Below are 18,274 nucleotides of genomic sequence, written 5' to 3' on the forward strand. Positions count from 1 at the left end.
CTTAAATGTGACTCCATGCGCCAAAATTGTGCCAAAATGTAGCTTCAAAGTAATCCATCAATAGGTATTCCAAAGTTCGACAAAGGTATCCAAAGATGAGCCAGATTTTTTAAAGCCATTTTCCAGGGAGAAAAAACAGGTCATCAATAGCTGATCGGCTTGGGTCCGCCGCTTGGGATCCTGACTAGAGATGAGCGAGCACCAAAATGCTCGGGTGCTCGTTACTGGGGACGAACTTTTCGCGATGCTCGAGGGTTCGTTTCGAGTAACGAACCCCATTGAAGTCAATGGGCGACCCGAGCATTTTTGTATATCGCTGATGCTCGCTAAGGTTTTCATTTGTGAAAATCTGGGCAATTCAAGAAAGTGATGGGAACGACACAGCAACGGATAGGGCAGGCGAGGGGCTACATGTTGGGCTGCATCTCAAGTTCCCAGGTCCCACTATTAAGCCACAATAGCGGCAAGAGTGGGCCCCCCCCCCACTGTCAGCATAAAGATCGTTCTCCTCTGCCATAGCTGTAACAGCTGTGGCAGAGAAGAACGATGTTAGCCCATTGAATTCAATGGAGCCGGCAATACAGCAGGTTCCACTGAAAGCAATGGGCTGCCGGCGATCGCAGGATGAATTGTCGGGAAGGGCTTAAATATATAAGCCCTTCCCTGCAATTCATCCAGAAATGTGTTACAATAAAAATATATACCGTATATACCGGCGTATAAGGCGACGGGGCGTATAAGACGACCCCCCAACTGTCACCTTATACACCGGGAATACAGCGGAGCAAAGAATAAAAATCATTACTCACTTCTCCTGGCGTTCTGGCTGTGATTGGCTGAAGGCACGTGTGTTTTCTGGAGGCGGGGATTTCAAGCCCTGTGTCCAGAAAGCAATACTCTGCCGTGGACCAGGAGGGAGCGACAGCCTGCAGCAGCGCCGCAGAACCCCAGGAGAAGTGAGTAATGATTTTTATTCTTTGCTCCTCTGTATTCCCGGCGTATAAGGTGACAGTTGGGGGGTCGTCTTATACGCCCCGTCGCCTTATACGCCGGTATATACGGTATATATTTTTATTGTAACACATTTCTGGATGAATTGCAGGGAAGGGCTTATATATTTAAGGCCTTCCCGACAATTCATCCCGCGATCACCGGCAGCCCATTGCTTTCAGTGGAACCTGCTGTATTGCCAGCTCCATTGAATTCAATGGGCAAACATCATTCTTCTCTGCCACAGCTGTTACAGCTGTGGCAGAGAAGAATGATTTGTCTTCTATATGTTCTCAATGGGGTCGGCGCTGCTGCCGCCGGCCCCATTGAGCACATATAGAGAAGAGAACAGGAATCGCAGATCGCACATAGGTGCGATCTGCGATTTCTATGGCCTAAGAAGGACCGCTGGGGTTCTTGAAGCCTAAAATAACTCCTAACGCTCTCCCTATAGCAGCAGCACTTTCCCTGATTTATGTCAAAAGGCATCTGAGGCGAGCCGCGGGAGGGCAGATTTTAATACTCGGGTGACACCTAATCTCGCCAGCCACTCACTCCAGGGGGGTGGTATAGGGCTTGAACGTTGCAGGGGGGAGTTGTAATGCCTTCCCTGTCTTTCTATTGGCCAGAAAAGCGCGCAAATTTCTCAGGGAAGAAAATGAAAGTAACCCGAACACCGCGTGTTACTCGTTACGAGTAACGAGCATCTCGAACACCCTAATACTCAAACGAGTATCAAGCTCGGACGAGTATGCTCGCTCATCTCTAATCCTGACCGATCAGCTGAGTGGGCGCATGTTGTCAGTGCCACAAATACACAGAGGTCTGAGCGGAAGTCTCCACACCGACCTCTGTGCAGTGGCCATCGCTTGTAATTGCAAGCACAGTTCATGTTGATTTTCATAGGAGCCGTGCCTGCAGTTACAAGCGACGGCCAATACACGGAGCTCGGCGTGGAGGCTTCTGCTCCAACCTGTGTATTTGCATCACTGACGGGCTGCACCAGCTCAGCGACTGACCCCAGCTAATAAACTATTGATTATCTATCCTGAGGATAGGTCATCAGTAGTATTCTCCCTGGAAAACCCCTTTAAGAAATCTGGCTCCTCTTTGGATACATTGGTTTCCATTGATCCTTTCACAAGTGCATAACTTCATTGTGTATAATATATGCTTTTTTAAATAACTCAGCATGTTCTATCTTACTGTGTATTATATGCGATAGAGCCCAATTGTTCTGTGTGCGTATGAAAACATTGTACGTACACTATTACATTGCGTATACCTGGTGTTTTACACACGTTGCTAGGAAACAAAATAACAAAAGTTTAAAAAAACCATGGTGATCGCTCATGTGAACCTGCCCTTATACTGTACCTATTGTTACAAAACTATACAGTGAATTTGGAAAGTCTTCAGACCCTTTCACTTATTTATTTATTTTTTTTTTTTTTTACATTTTATATTGTGGCCAATTCAGCTTTCCAGTCTCCTCCACAGCATGATGTTGCCACCACCATGCTTCACTGCATGGATGATATTGGGCAGGTGGTGACTACTGCCTGGTTTCCTCCAGAAATAACACTTAGGCCTTCCTCACACAGGGCGTTTTGTACAGCGTTTAGCACTGCCTTTTCAGCCCAGCGCTAAACGCTGTACAATACTCCCATTCATTTCAATGGGGCTGCTCACACAGGGCTGAAAACGCAGTGCCTTCCAACGCTGCCTTTGACAGCGATACATGTTCTATTTTGGGGCGTTTTCAGCCCTGCGTCGCCCATTAAAATGAATGGGCAGCGGTTTTAGCACTGCTGAAAACGCGGCAACGCTTGGTGCCGCGTTTTTGGCAGCGTTAACCGCTCGCCGATTTTCGGGGTGAGGGCTTGCAATAGAAGCCCTACCCCAAAAATCAGTCCCAGCCAAATAGAGGGAAAAAAAGAAAGTAATACTCACCTAGCCGCTGCAGTCCGGGTCGCTACCGCTGGTCTCTGCCGCTGATCCGGGCTTCCCCTGCATTCACAAGTCTATTGCCGTAGGCCAGGTTTGAGAACCCCGCCTCCAGCAATAGAGTGCTGTGATTGGTTGTCGGCACGCTCGATGCCCAATCACAGCCCTTCATTGACTCAGCCAATCAGCGCCGGCAAGCTCTGATTGGCTGAGACAGTCAATGAAGGGCTGTGATTGGTTGTCGGTGCTTGCTCGATGCCCAATCACAGCACTCTATTGCCGGAGGCGGGGTTCTCAAACCTGGCCTCCGGCAATAGACTTGTGAGTGCAGAGGAAGCCCGGATCAGCAGCAGAGACCAGCGGCCGCGACCCGGACTGCAGTGGCTAGGTGAGTATTGCTTTTTTTTTTCAGCATTCTTGGCTGCGTTTTCAGCCGAACTGAAAACGCAGCCAAAACGCTGGCATAAAGTATGCCAGCGCTGCTGAAACGGGGCGGAATCTGCAGTAACGCAGCGTTGAAAAACGCTGTGTTTCTGCAAACGCCCTGTGTGAGGGAGGCCTTAGAGTTGAGGCCAAAAAGTTCAGTCTTGGCTTTATCTGACCAGAACATCTTGTTTCTCAGTCGTCTTTAGGTGCTTTTTGTTAAACTCCAGATGGGCTCTTAGGTGTCTTTTACTGAGGAGAGGCGGCTTTCGGGCCACTTTGCGAAAGAGCCCAGATTGGTGGAGGCTGCAGTGTTGGTTGCCCTTTTGGAAATTTCTGCACACAGGGTCTCTGAAGCTCAGCCAGAGTGACCATTGATGTCTTGGTCACCTCTCCTGCTAAGGCCCTTCTCTCCCAATTACTTGGATCCGCCAGCTCAAGGAAGAGTCCTGGTTGTTCCAAACTATTTCTATTTAAGAATTATGGAGGATACATGGCTCATGGGAACTTTCAGCGTAGCAAAAACATTTTTGGAGCCTTTCCAGATCTGCGCCTTCACACAATCCTGCCTCGGAGCTCTACAGGCAGATCTTTTCTCCTCATGGATTAGCTTTGGTTCTGATAGGCATTGTGAGCTGCAGGAAAATTTATATAATTACACACACACACACACACTTGTGCCTTTTTAAAAATTGTCCAGTCAACTAAGTTTAGACTCCAATCAAGGTGTAGGAACAGAACATCTAAAAGATGATCAAGAGAAATGGGAAGCCTCCAGAGGTAAATTTCAAGTATCCTACTAAAGGGTCTGAATACTTAGGTCAATGCAAAATATTTTGTTTTTCATTATTAAAAAATGTACAAACATTTCTAAAATTCTGTTTTCACTTTGTCGTTATGAGGAATTGAGCAAAGAAGAATTGGGAAAACTTGATTTTTATTTATTTTTTTTAAATTTGCACAAGGTTTTCTCCAAATGCGTTGTACAGTATATCAATCTGCTCAGTGCCTCCTGCTCCATACCTTGCAGCTCGTAGATAATGTATCACTACATGTTAAATGTGACCGGTTCACTTTAAAAGTTCTCCTTATGTTGGAATGGGATTATTCTGGGCATCCCTCACATCCTCCGTTGTACTGACAGCTTAATTGAATTTCTGTGATTGGTTCTATTTTTACACCTAGGGGAAAAGAATTGAATTACAGTGTCCACTGAGTCATAGAGTGATGTGAATTGAATACATTTTTGTCCATCACTTAATGTAGGTCCTGTTTGATAATGACTCTGAGCATAAATACTCAACACAAACTGCAGTTTAATTATTTTTTTCATTTTACATGTGTTTAGTTCAATGGTCACTCAATCTACAATATTGGTTCTGGGACGACCATTGCAAGTTAAAACTATAAAACTTTATGGAAAACTGATATTGATTCTGAAGCCCTCAAAATGTCAGCCGAAAGTAATACCAACTGAAGATTATCCGTATTGGTTATCAGTTTCATTTTCTTTAATGTCCTTGCATTACGTAAAAGTCAGAGCTATTGGAAGTTGTAAATCATTCTTTATGTAGAAGATAGGACTTATTTAGGGTCCTGTACAGTAGAGTATAGCAGAAAAATAACATTGAGTCGCCTTCACCTGGTGTCCAAAGGATCAGCTCATCCTGGCACAGGTAATGGGTAGGAGACAATATGTAGTGCAGAACTCAACTGTAGACTCAATGGCTGAAATCAGACGCAACGCATTGCAGCATTTTTTGGTTCTTTTTCCTATTCCTACCCCCCACACCCAGTGTTGATCCAGAGGAAGGCAAAAAAACAGAGGTAGAAGCCAGTTTTCCTCATTTAAGGAAAAAAATTCTTCCTGACTCGAATCTGCTCACTGCAGCCTTTAAGATGCTGGGATAGATAAGATGCATGTGCCGGAGTCCCATCCCGCGTAATGATGGGACGTGCATACTGGACGGTTCAGGGGTGTTTTGGCTGTGAGGTCCTGCACAATACTAGGTAGGTGATTTTAAGGTTATGGTTGATCAGCGTATAATCAAACTCTTCTGGTTTGGAGCGGTGAAATTGAGGACTGTGGTTATGATTCTTGCCCCATTTATCCTAATAAGGATATACTATATAAGGAATTTCTTTAGAGTTCTATAAACATTACTGTTAGTTTTGCTTTGAAGTCTGTAGATTGTTGGCACAAAGCAGTATGTAAAGAAGAATTCAAGGAATGGCAGTGTGACAAGCCTGGCACGGCTATACAAGGCTGATCTGATGAGGCTTCCAGTGATTATAAAAAGTGATAAAATAGCTGAAAAGCCCAACTAGTTTAGCACCTCAAAACAGCAACGCTGATATTCTGTAAATATCTAAGCCATTTAGAAAACTGTGTTCACACAAGACGGCCTCTTTAACACCTTGATCAATTGCTATAATATTAAACTGCCAGACATGCGTTTGTGATTTTAGGTCCACATTTTATTAATTTCAGTCCGAGCCTAAAAAGAATTACAGATCTAAAACTTGTGCTTTTACAGAATGGTACGCTTGATGAGATGTAAATTGTCAGGATTTCCTGGTATTGTCTTTTGATATTAGCACATTAACTTAAAGGGAAACTGTCACATCCCCGCAGCACCATAAACTAAGATATGGTCCTATTTTCTGGTTCCTGTGAAGCCCACCGCTGAAGGTCGTATCATCCCTGCAAATCTGACTCTTTCCCAGTGCTGTGCGCTCGCTCTACCAAAGACTTGTTTGGTAGAACGCATGCACAGTACTGTGAAAAGAGTCTGATTTGCAGTACTAACGATATCTTTGGTGGCGGACACCGCAGGAACCAGAGAGCAGGTGAAGGGGGAAGCCCAGTACTTCTAAAAGCGAGGCCACATGTATTGCACCAGGGCAACACTTTGCTAGTGAAATTCCCTCCCCTGGGAAGAAGGGAAGGTGCAGAGTCCGTTACAAACGAAGGATAAGGAAGAACACCATTTATCATTGGGAAACGTTCCCCACACAGGGCCTGTGCATAAGGTTGCTTCAAAATATATCACACATCCCTGGAATTTTAATTCCATAATTGTGGAATGCTTTTTCTCCTTTGGCCCCTGTCAAAAATTAAAAAGTGTGGGACTAACCCTACAAATAACTAGAAAAAATGTGGATTTGATGTGAAATTTGGAAATTCTTAACACATGTGGGATCAAAACACTCACTACACTCCTCGATGAATTAATTCCCTGAGGGGTCTAGTTTCCAAAATTGGGTCAGTTTTTGTGGGTTTCAAACGTACGGGTACCACGGGGCTGCAAACACAACACGGTGTCTGAAAATTCTTCCAGCAAAATCTGCATTCCAAAACCCAAATAACACTCCTTCCCTTTTGAAACCTGCCGTGTGCCCAAACAGTTTACATCCACATATGGGGCATTTCTAAAAACTGCAGAATCCAGGTAATAAATGCAGAGTTCGGTTTCTCTGCTAACTCCTTCTGTTTTATAGAAAAAAAATGGTTTTACATTGAAAATCTGCAAAAAAAAAATGGAACTATGCTAATTTTTGATGCGCTTTTCTTTAATTCCTGTGAAACATCTAAAGAGTTAATCTTCCTAAATGCCATTTTGTATACTTTTGAAGAGTACAGCTTTTAAAATGGAGTGATTTTATTAGGGTTTTCTGATATGTAAGCTGTTAAACTCCATGTCGGAACTGACCTGGTCCTTAAAAAAAATCAGCTTCTGAAATCTGCTAGTAAATGTGAAAACTTACTGCTAAACCATACGTGCGTTGTAGACTGCTAAAAAAATAAAAATAAAAAATAAAGTTTTTTAAAAGATGATTGATATATAAAGTAGGCCTATTTTGGGGTGTTTGACTATATCTGTCTTTAAAGGTTTGAAAATGGCTAGTTTTTCCAAATTTTCTGTCAATTTTGATTTCTGTTAAAGACCATTCATAGATGATTATTTACCACTAACATAAACTACAATATGTCATTAAAAAAATAATCTTAGTTGCGTAGATAAGTAAAAACATTCAAGAGTTATTAGCACATATCAATTAGATATTGACCCATCATGAATAGTTTAACTCAGAAAATTCCTTTAACCCCTTCCCGCTGCAGGGCATAAGTTTACGTCCTGGCAGCCTGGTACTTCCCGCAACAGGACGTAAACTTACGTCCTGGAGATAGCGCAGGATCACATATGATCCCGTGCTATCCCGCAGCGGGAGATGCGCCCCCCGCTGTTAACCCCTTCCCTGCCGCGATCTAAGTAGATCGCGGCAGGGAAAGAGCTCACAGAGGAAGCGGACTCCCTCTGTGTCTCCGGCCAGAACTCGCGATGTCATCGCGAGAGCCCGGCCTGTCACCATGGCAACACTGGCGTCCTGTATTGCCTATGCCTATAATCGCTGTATAAGCGATAAAGCATGGCAGAGCAGTAGGGCAGTGGTTAAAGTCCCTCAGAGGGACTCAAATAGTGTAAAAAAAAAACAAAGATTAAAAAAAATGAATTAAAAATGTAAAAAAAGAGTAAAAAACCCATTTTTTAATGCTTTTTCTCAGATTAGCATAAAAAAAGTAAAAAACAAAATAAAACCCCACATATTTGGTATTGTCGCGTCCATAACGACGCGTACAATAAGTTGCACATGCTTTTGACTGTGCACGGAAAGAAATGCTAAAAAAGCGCTAAAATTTTTTTAGCATTTTGCCTCACTAAAAATGCAATAAAAGTGATCAAAAAAGCCGTATGTACCCCAGAATGGTACCAATAAAAACTACAGCTCGTCTCGCAAAAAATAAGCCCTCATAGAGCGCCGTACATCGAAAAGTAAAAAAGTTACAGGACTTTGAATGCAGCAATTTAGAATAGAAAAAATTTCCAAAAAAAATGGGTTTTTATTGCAGAAAAGTGGGAAAACCTAAAAAAAATGTAAGAATTTTGGTATCGTTGTAACCGTACCGTCCCGCAGAAAAAATGGAATGTCTCATTTATGCTGCATGATTAACGCTGTAAAAAAAAAAAAAAAAAAAAAATCTATGGCAGAATTGATGCGTTTTCTCTCCCTGCTATCATAAAAAAAAATAAAAAAAAGTTTTACAATATAGTCTATGTACCCAAAAGTGGCACCGATAAAAACTACAGTTCGCCACGCAAAAAACAAGCCCTCATACGGCCGCGTCGACGGAAAAATAAAAAAGTTATGACTTTTGATAAACGGAGAAGAAAATCCGCCAAAAATTGTTGCGTCGTTAAGCCCAAAATAGGCCATGTCATGAAGGGGTTAATATGGTCATCCTAAACAGACAGAACTCGGCATCAGAAGCTTAAGACACATCATGGAACTCGATGGGATTACTGTAATGGGGGAAGATGTCTACAGCCGCCCATCAATTCACTTTAACTTCCACCATACAAATGACAAAACTGTATATGTATCATATTGGTGTTTTTAGAAAACATTATTTGATTACAGTGGCCATCAGAACAATTGTACATTTTTAGCCTGAGGAAGCTCTTCCCCATACACCTTACTGACCTAGTATGACACAATTACCATTTAGTAGTAACACCTGAATAATCCACAATATTTGATATTAAAAGTAGTATTCCCATTTTGCCTTTTCACTGATGGGGAAACTGCTGCTATGGTTACTGGCCACCCGTATGGAGAGAGCTGAGCGCTGTTTCAGTAACTCATTGAAGAGAATAGGAGCTACGGAAACCACATAGCACAGTACACTGTCTCCGTAACTCCTCGGGTTAGCGAACAGGCACAGTACGCTCCTATTCACTTCAGTGAGGGCTACAGAAATGGTGCTCGGCTTTCCATCAGGTGATTGGAACAAAGCGCCAGGTTTTCCTGTCTGTGGCGTTAAAAGGCAAGATAGGAACAACCCTTTAACTGCAATGCTAATATAGTCCAGAAGGTTCTGCAAAAAACAATGCTGTTAGGGTCTGGATGAAAATTAATGGTGAAATAATACTATGATGATCTAATTAGTTGCTTGGAGGGAGCCGGTAATGACATTATTTTTTTGCCTTAACCCCTTGGTGAAATCTAACATATTTGCAGCGGTTGTGCATAGGGTTTGTATGGTGTGGGCTTGGGAACAAAGCTTGCTCCATACATGGCCACTGTCTTTGACTGCTGAAGCCCGGTCACAACAACCTAGGGCTGCCAGGTAAACCTGCCTATTAAAATGTGCCTGGGGCATGTCCTAATAGGATGCCTGGTGGAATAGAGTGGATAGGTGATCAAATGATCACAAGTTCAAGTCAAAGTCCCCTTAGGGGGGGATTTAAAAAAAGTATAAGGGGATTAGTGTTTGTTTTTTTTTTTTAAAGAAAATGAAGAATACAGTTTAAAAACTCTTTCGCCGTACTTAAATTAATAAATTAGAAAAATTTGTATCGCCACATCCATAAATCTATTAAAATAGGGAATTATTTATTCCACATGGTGAATGTTTTCTGGAGGGTTTCTATTGTACTTGACACTTTATCTAGTTTCACAATACTTGAAATACTTATTCTCCACAGCAACTGCGTATCTCTGAGATTTCCCAAAGCGTCATGTTCAGTATTTTATCTCACTGTAACAATTTTGGTATATTTTTGAGTGATCTCCATCTTTACAGTAAAAAGTGTGGAAAATACAGAGGCAATCTAAATGAGCAACCACTGAGTCAGACTGAAATGAAATAGAAAGTAGCAGTGTAATCTTATTAGACAAATCTAGACATGCAAGAGATCGCCATTGACAAGTCCAACCATGCACCCGCCAGTGACTGGAAGGACTAAAGAATATTCCCTTGCATGTCCCAATGTATTTGCACAGTGATCTGTTCTTATTCCATGCTAGAATTGTGTTTCCTGATAATTCAACACTTTCTTCTGAAATGATAAAACGGTGAAGATTGAAGATGATGATTGGAGAGTTGGGCTCATTTTACACGGTACGAGAATTGCACGATTCTCATATGCCCGAGTGAACGAGCTGGTGACGTCATGACCCCAAAGTTATGCGGAAAGCCTTCTGCTGCCTGTCCTGGAATGGCCATGCTTCTGTGTATGCATTTCTAGGCAGGAAAAAACATACATTATAACATTTCCATAGGTTTCAAGTGGCATGTTGTAAGATCATGTCTACTTGGTTTACATTTCATAGGCTTATGCTTGAATATTGCCTTTTGGCAATAGAAAAAAATTAAATGGATCCAGACATTGGGCATCAGTTTGCATTTGTATCCACATTATTTTTGATCTTTCTGAAGACAGAAAAGCATGCCTAAAAATACATATTTCCTCTATTCTTGCTGTTTCTTTAAAAAAAAAAAAGCCCATAATATACTATACATCAATAGTTATGGCCAATCTGTGTGTAAAGAGCCTAAAACCTCCATATGGCTTTGGAATAATATAAAGTGGCGTTGCAAAGCCCTGCATTCCACCTCCAACACTTGCAATGATATCACCAGTACTCAGGATGCTTCCATGCCAACAAGTAATTGTGCATTTGCAAAATAAAAAGCTTTCATTCTGAAATATGTTCCCATTGCATGGGCCTATTCATTGTTTAATATCGTAATGAAACAGCTGTGTGCTGACAAGGAAATATATATGTTGGGAAACCTCATTTATCATGTGCTAAAACAACCCGTAATTCTCTTTTGCAAAGTGCCTTCCAAATCCTAAAGACCATAATCCCATGTGTAGTGGAAGATTGAAAAATAATCACAATTTAAGGGCTGTTATGAAGTGAAGGGCGGCACATGTCCTTATATATAAGTGCGCTGCTCAGTTATTTATATCATGGGCTGTCCAGTACACCCTTCACACGGTATACCAGATAGGATTGGGGTTTGTGCTTTTCGATAGCTGCGGTTTACAAAGACCAATGAAGACTTTCTTGACATTCTTCCTCTTCGGTAAAATTGGGATGTGTTCATGCAAACTGTTGAGATCTGTAAAGGACTAGAGATCAGAGAAGAAATTTGGGTACTAAGGAATAGCGTGACTGTTGTGTCAGCCTAGAATGAAAACCATCTGCATTTGGGTTTGATGTTAATTAGTGTTGCAGGTATGCACTGTACGGTCTTAGCAGGTCATCTTGTTTCATGTTCCACTTTCGATGTCTTTTGCAGATTGAACCCGAAAAATATATCAGGCCTTTTATCAAGGTAAGTGAGGGATCTCTGTGTATTGAAATGAGTACCTCATCCAGCATGATGTAGTGCAAGATCTAAAGAGTCACATCTCTGTACACGAATGGTCATAGACATAGTGTCTGATAAATGGAACCTCAATGTGACTAAGGACTAAGCATTTGATGCAGTTCATACACTGTGTTCCAAATTATTATGCACATGCCTTTTTTTTTTTTTTTTTGGGGGGGGGGGGGGATGCCAAAACAGACAGCATGTGCAAGGATGTTTTTTATCCTCGACCGCTTTATTGCAATGTGGATGTTATTCCAAGTGGATGTACTGATAATGTGGGGGGCTTTATCGATATTTTAAAATGAACATAAACGGTGTGGAATTCAGTCTTTGAACACATAACGGCATTTCATATAATTTCCAACATAAATCTGTAATTTGCTGCATGTAAAGATAGTTCTACAAGAAATAAACACCTTGAATCCAAAAGTTTATATTTCCAGATCAAGTTACATCCATACTAATATTATAAATGGGAAAGTAACTGTCTGTCAGTTACCTTTTTACGGCTAAACCACTGAAGCGATTTTGGTGAAATTCGGCAGGGTGTACAAGCTTGCATCTTGAGAAAGGACATGGGCTACGTTTTATCTCGAAAATTTATAGAGTTCTCTAAGGAGCGCGACAAGACAGATTTATTTGGTGATGCACAGGCGCACCTCCGTGCTGCGAGGTGGAGGGGAAGGGGGGTGCATATCCTAAGCTATGCCTTCACAAATGGACAGACGTCGTCACGATTATTAAGCTAGATACCCGGCATTGCCTGGGATTAAAACTTGAACGGAAGACACATTAACATGGATTGAGACTTTAATGAAAATTTGTGTTGCCCATAGCAACCAAGCACAGCTTCCATTTTATGTCAGCAGTATAACAAATAGCAACCAATCACAGCGCGGCTTTCATTTTACATCAGTTTTTACAGTTAAATATACAGCAAAACGCAGATTAGATTAAAAAAAAAATTCCACGCTGCAGAAGTCACGGGTAACAAGCTAGTATTCAGACTTGAACAACTCTCTCATCCATTGATCTTGTAATCTATGTGTAGTTTCTACTTGTATTTCCTTAGAGGATGCCTATCAGCTCTGCTGTTTTGAGGCACACTCATGCCAACTGTCATTTATCTTCTTTTTGAAGATGCTTAATAGGATTGAGGTCAAGAGATGATGGTGCCGAAACCATGGCTTTATCTTCTTGTACGCGCAGAGCAGCCAAGCAGTCAATGTTTTTTTTCAATAGAATGGTGCGTGGTCTTGCATGAAATTAAATTGATTTCAGAAGGCACAATTCCTCTTTTTAGATCATGGCAGAAAATGTTTAGATATGAACTTCACATATTATCCATAGTTCATTTTAACACCATCAGGGACCCTAGAGGGATCTACCATGCCCCTTTTTAGACGAGCCAGTTCTTGTTTTAACGAGTTAGTGACCTCACCGCTGACACATTCGCACTCGTTCAGCCTGGCAGATCGTTATGGAGACTCGTTCACTTCTCATTCCGTGTTTCACCTTCCTATGGTAATACCCTGAGCACAGAGTTTTTAAACGCAACGATAAGTCCTGCTGAAACTGAACAACAATTGCACTGTTCTCGTTCATCCGGTTGTTGGCTCGTGTTTAAACTGAGCGATTATTCACTTTCACTCATTTGAATGTAATCATTACATCTGAACGCAGCATTATGCTTTTAGACTGAACCACTGTCGTCCAGAAAATCGTACAAACGAGCGAAACTGAAGGATAATCCAGTTAAAATGCAGCTAACGACTGAACAAGGAAAGGGAATCGCGTGTTTCTCGTTCGTTGCCTAGTTTTAGCCGCTATAAAAATCAGCGCTGGCTCTTGTACTCATCGGGCAATTTAAACGCTCAATGAGAATCGTTCAGGGGCATTAGTCTTCATGTATTTCTGAGCCCTCTGCAAACTCTTCTCCTTGTGAGCTTTGCTATAGGATGGCCTAACTACAACTTTCTGCACAACTGTCAGCATCTGAAGGATCCCGCTTTAACCCATTCTCACTCCAGGACGTACATTTATGCCCTGGAGCGTCAGGGTATGTATGTGGAGAGGTCGCGGGGCGACCTCTCTACTACAGCTGACGCCCATGCTGTATGCAAACACCCACGGGCAATAGCCGCAATCAGCCGATCGCGGCTATTAACCCTTTAAATGCCACTGTCAATTCTGACAGTAGCATTTAAAGCCCCCGAACAGCGTTTGGGGATCCCGTACGGCCCCCCCTCGGTGAGATTGGGGGAGCCATGTAGGTGTCATGGCTGCCAGGGGCCTTCTTAAAGGCCCCAGGGCTGCTTTGAGAGGCTGCCTATCAAGCCATCCCCGTGGGGTGGATTGATAGGCTGCCTGTCAGAATGCAGTATCATGTAATGCTACAGCATTACGTCATACTGCAGGAGCGATCAAAGCATCGCAGGTTGTAGTCCCCCAGGGGGACTTAAAAGTAAAGTTAAAAAAAAGAGCAATAAAGTGCTTTTAATTGTAAAAAAAAACAAAAAACTAAGTTTAAATCACCCTACTTTTGCCATATCTATAATTAAAAAATCTAAATCGTAAAATAAAAATACATATTTGGTATCGCCACGTTCGTAAAAGTCCCATCTATCAAAGTAGCACATTACTTTCCCCGCACGATGAACGACGTCCGAAAAAAAAATAAAAAAATAAAGAGCACCAGAAAAGCACTTTTTTAGTCACCCTGTCTCCCAGAAAAAACGCAATAAAAAGCGATCAAAGTCGTACGTATTCAGAATTAGTACTAACGGAAACTACAGGACGTCCCTCAAAAAATGAGCCATTGCTGAACTACATTGACAGAAAAATAGTTATTGCACACACAAGATTATTGCAGAAAATAATTGAAAAAAATTAAATGTCTTTGAAAAAAAAAAAGAGTAGTATAGTTAAAAAAAAAAAAAAAAAAATGCACAAGTTTGGTATCGTAGTAATCGTACCGACCCATAGAATAAAGTTATTATGTGGTGGTTGCAGTTTGTGCGCCGTAGAAACAAGACGCACTGAAAGATGGCAGAATGTCGTGGTTTTTTTTTCATTTTACTCCACTTAGAATTTTTGAAAAGTTTTTCAGTACATTATATGGTACATTAAATAGCACCACTGAAAACTACAACTCGTCCCGCAAAAAAGAATCCTTCATACAGCAATGTCAGTGGCTAAAAAAAGGAGTTATGATTTTTTTTTAAGGGGGGAGGAAAAAACCAAAATGGAAAAAAACGACGGGCCGCGTCATGAAGGGGTTAAGAGGGTCCTGACACTCCAAAGACACAAGCAAATTCAAATACCTGTTTGCTCATCAGTTGCATTTTTACTGCTGCACCTTTAATATTACTTTGCATGGCTGAAGCTTTCCTTAAACTTTTTATCAGATGAGTGAATCACTCCCACATCTCATCACAGCTCGATGATCTCTCTTCCGTTTCCGTGAAATAGTGGTCTTGCAAAAGACATGATAACTATTAACTAGAGATGAGCGAGCACCAAAATGCTCGGGTGCTCGTTACTCGGGACGAAATTATCGCGATGCTCGAGGGTTCGTTTCGAGTAACGAACCCCATTGAAGTCAATGGGCGACTCGTGCATTTTTGTATATGACTGGTGCTCCGCTAAGGTTTCCATTTGTGAAAATCTTAGCAAATCAGCAAAGTCATGTAAAAAAACACAGAAATGGATAGGGCAGGCGAGGAGCAACATGCAGGGCTGCATTTCGGGCTCCGAGGTCTCACTATTAAGCCACATAGTGGCAAGAGTGAGACACCCCCCCCCCCCCCCCCCCGTCAGCATAAAGATCGTTCTTCTCTGCACAGCTGTGGCAGAGAAGAACGATGTTAGCCCATTGAATTCAATGGAGCCGGCAATACAGCCGGCTCCATTGAAAGCAATGGGCTGCCGGCGAGCGCAGGATGAATTTTCGGGAAGGGCTTAAAAATATAAGCCCTTACCTGAAAAAGAAAGATTTTAGTGTAAAAAAGCAGGCATCCTCTTCAATGGAGCCGCTGCTGCTGCCGCCGGCGACTCCATTGAAGACAATAGTCTGCTGGCACACCTGAATTCTTTTTCAGGGAAGGGCTTTACATATAAGCCATTCCCTGGAAATGAATTAAAAGTGATTTTAAAAAACAAAAAAAAATACTCACCTCCCTTCAGCTGCCGGGGCACAGCCACGTCTTCTCCTGCTGTCCCCTGCACTGTGGTGCTGAACTGCTGTGATTCAGCTGAGAGCTGCGCTGAGCCAATCAGCGGCAACACTCACTCATCCATTCATGAATGGGTGTGAGTGAGATCTACCTCTGATTGGCTCAGCGCTGAGCCAAATCAGGGGCATGTCTGACTCACACCCACTGCAGGCTGGCCGCGCTAAACTCCGTCTGCCGGGACCAGGTGAGTATATATATATTTTTTTTCACACATTTCTGGATGAATTGCAGGGAAGGGCTTATATATTTAAGCCCTTCCTGACAATTCATCCCGCGATCGCCGGCAGCCCATTGCTTTCAATGGAGCCAGCTGTATTGCCGGCTCCATTGAATTCAATGGTCAGTGCTCGTTTAATCGAGACGAGTACGGCGTGGTGCTCGTCTTGAGTAACGAGCATCTCGGGTACCCTAATACTCGAACGAGCATAAAGCTCGGGCGAGTATGCTCGCTCATCTCTACTATTAACCATTTCACGTTTTTTCATCTTCAGAAAGGTCATTTTTTCCCTCCCCATATCGCATTAGATCTGTGACTTCCTGAATAATGTGGGACATTCTTTTCAACCCCTTAAGGACATGCCTATGTAGACCTTAAGGACCAGGCTGTAATAACTATTGAATGTGCTTGTCAACGCGATTCTGAGATTTTTTTTTTTATTGTGTATTGTAGTTTTTTGTGGTAAATTTATAGCATTAAATTTAGTCTCTATTAAAAAAAATGAAAATGGCTGAAAAATTCGCAATTTACAAACTTTTTCTCATATAAGACAGATAATCAAACATCACAAAATAGTTAATAATAACAAATACCAGAAGCCTAATTTATATTGCAATCATTTTGTAAGTGTTTAATTTTGGGGGGGCTCTACAAAGTATATCGATTGGCCAGTAATTTTTCACATTTAGTAGCAAATTTCAAAAGCTGGGGGTTTTTTTCACTTTTTTTTTAAGGACCAATTTAGTTCTGATATGATAAGAGCCTATTTATCAGAACAAACTATTTTGAATACTGCACCCCTCAAAGTATTCAGAATATAATTTAGGAAGTTTATTAACCCTTTAGATGTTTCACAGGAATTAAAGAAAAGTACATCAGAAATTAAAACTGTTACTTTTTTTTAGTTTTTTTTTTTTTGCAGATTTTCAGTTTCAAACCATTTTTTTCTGTAACAGAGCAGGGTTGTGTCGGGCATGTTTCATAGTGATAGTGTCCTTCCGTAATCCTCATTTGTAACAGATTCCACACCTTTTTGGGGTCCTTCCCTTATTTTCAGTGGAGGGAATTTCATTAGAAAAGTGTTGCCCTGGTACTATGTCTGTCCTCCCTTCCAGAAGTACTGGGCTTCCCCCTTCCTGGTCCTCCAATATTAGGGCCCTGATTACCTCCTCCTGAAATTAAAGATAGCACGTTGGCATTATACAGTGCTATCTGTACGATGCGTACGGCCAATTTTTTTATACCCTTGTTTTCCGCATGGCATTGTATGGCCCGAGTACTTGATCAGACTGATCAACCACTCCCATGTACTTATTGTAGTAAAGGATGCATTCTGGCTTGGGTGTTTCAGCACTCCCTGCCTAGTATGGGATACCGGTACAGCTATAGCCGTGTGTTCTGCTCAATAAAAGGACATCCCTCTTGTCTTTATACGTAACACATACATTGTCACTGCATAGTGTCCTGCTCACCCCTTCTGAGAATTTGCTTAATGGCCCTTTTAACGCTAGGGTTGTTGGCGCTCATGCAGAGCGTTAACACAGGCAGAGTTCAGTGCTGGATCGCTGGCTTCTCGCTCAGCACTTCACCTTCTATATATCTTTTTTTTTTAACACACTGCTCTAGCACAGCATGTACATTGTAATGGACCAAAATACACATACGCCCGGTGAATGTACCCTTAATGTGTGACCATGAGAGTTCATTCTTGTTTTAAGCTTTTGCCCTGTTTCACCTACATAGAGACCCCCAATAGGACATTTACTACATGCAGCACAATGAAGTATGTAATATTTGCTTCCTGGAGTCGAGATGTGTTGGACATCTTTATCTTGTCCATGGTTATGTATGGACAGGTTTTACATTGTTTCAGGAAATGTTCTTGCTGCTACTAGAGAGGATAGCGAGCTTCCTACAAAGCGGTTGATGAAGATTAATGGTCTGTCTCCAACACCGTAGTCTGGAAATGTGTTTTTTGGGGGGGGGGGGTTTTTTTTTTTTTTTTACTTTCTGTAATACCAGATCTGGGTTTTTGCAGCTTTCCTGAGTGTATCAGTATGTGGATTGTATGGAATTTGATTATTACATTTTTTTTATTTTTACTTTTTGCATGGTAAGCTTGATTTCAAAATGTTGAGGCCTTTGTCCTTATCTGTAGGAGGATCAAGAGCAGTGCATGTTTTATAAATTAGGTCCTGTGTAATTTACACTCCTTGTCAAAAAAAATCAAGCACC

General features: G+C 41.8%; 1 protein-coding gene across 3 annotated transcripts in view; it reads left to right on the plus strand.

The window, feature by feature from the left end:
* Positions 1 to 18,274, plus strand: part of ARHGAP26 (Rho GTPase activating protein 26) — a 311,322-nt gene that overhangs the window by 226,323 nt on the left and 66,725 nt on the right. Inside the window, exon 21 of one of the 3 annotated variants that reach the window (XM_066591243.1) lies at positions 11,513 to 11,548. The exons of the other annotated variants lie outside the window; for them this stretch is intronic. Within the exon in view, the coding sequence (XP_066447340.1) occupies positions 11,513 to 11,548 (36 nt within the window). The remainder of the gene's footprint in view (positions 1 to 11,512; positions 11,549 to 18,274) is intronic. 3 annotated transcript variants of the gene reach the window in all.

Source organism: Eleutherodactylus coqui, chromosome 2 (assembly GCF_035609145.1).
Source record: "Eleutherodactylus coqui strain aEleCoq1 chromosome 2, aEleCoq1.hap1, whole genome shotgun sequence".
Taxonomy (NCBI): Eukaryota; Metazoa; Chordata; class Amphibia; order Anura; family Eleutherodactylidae; genus Eleutherodactylus; species Eleutherodactylus coqui.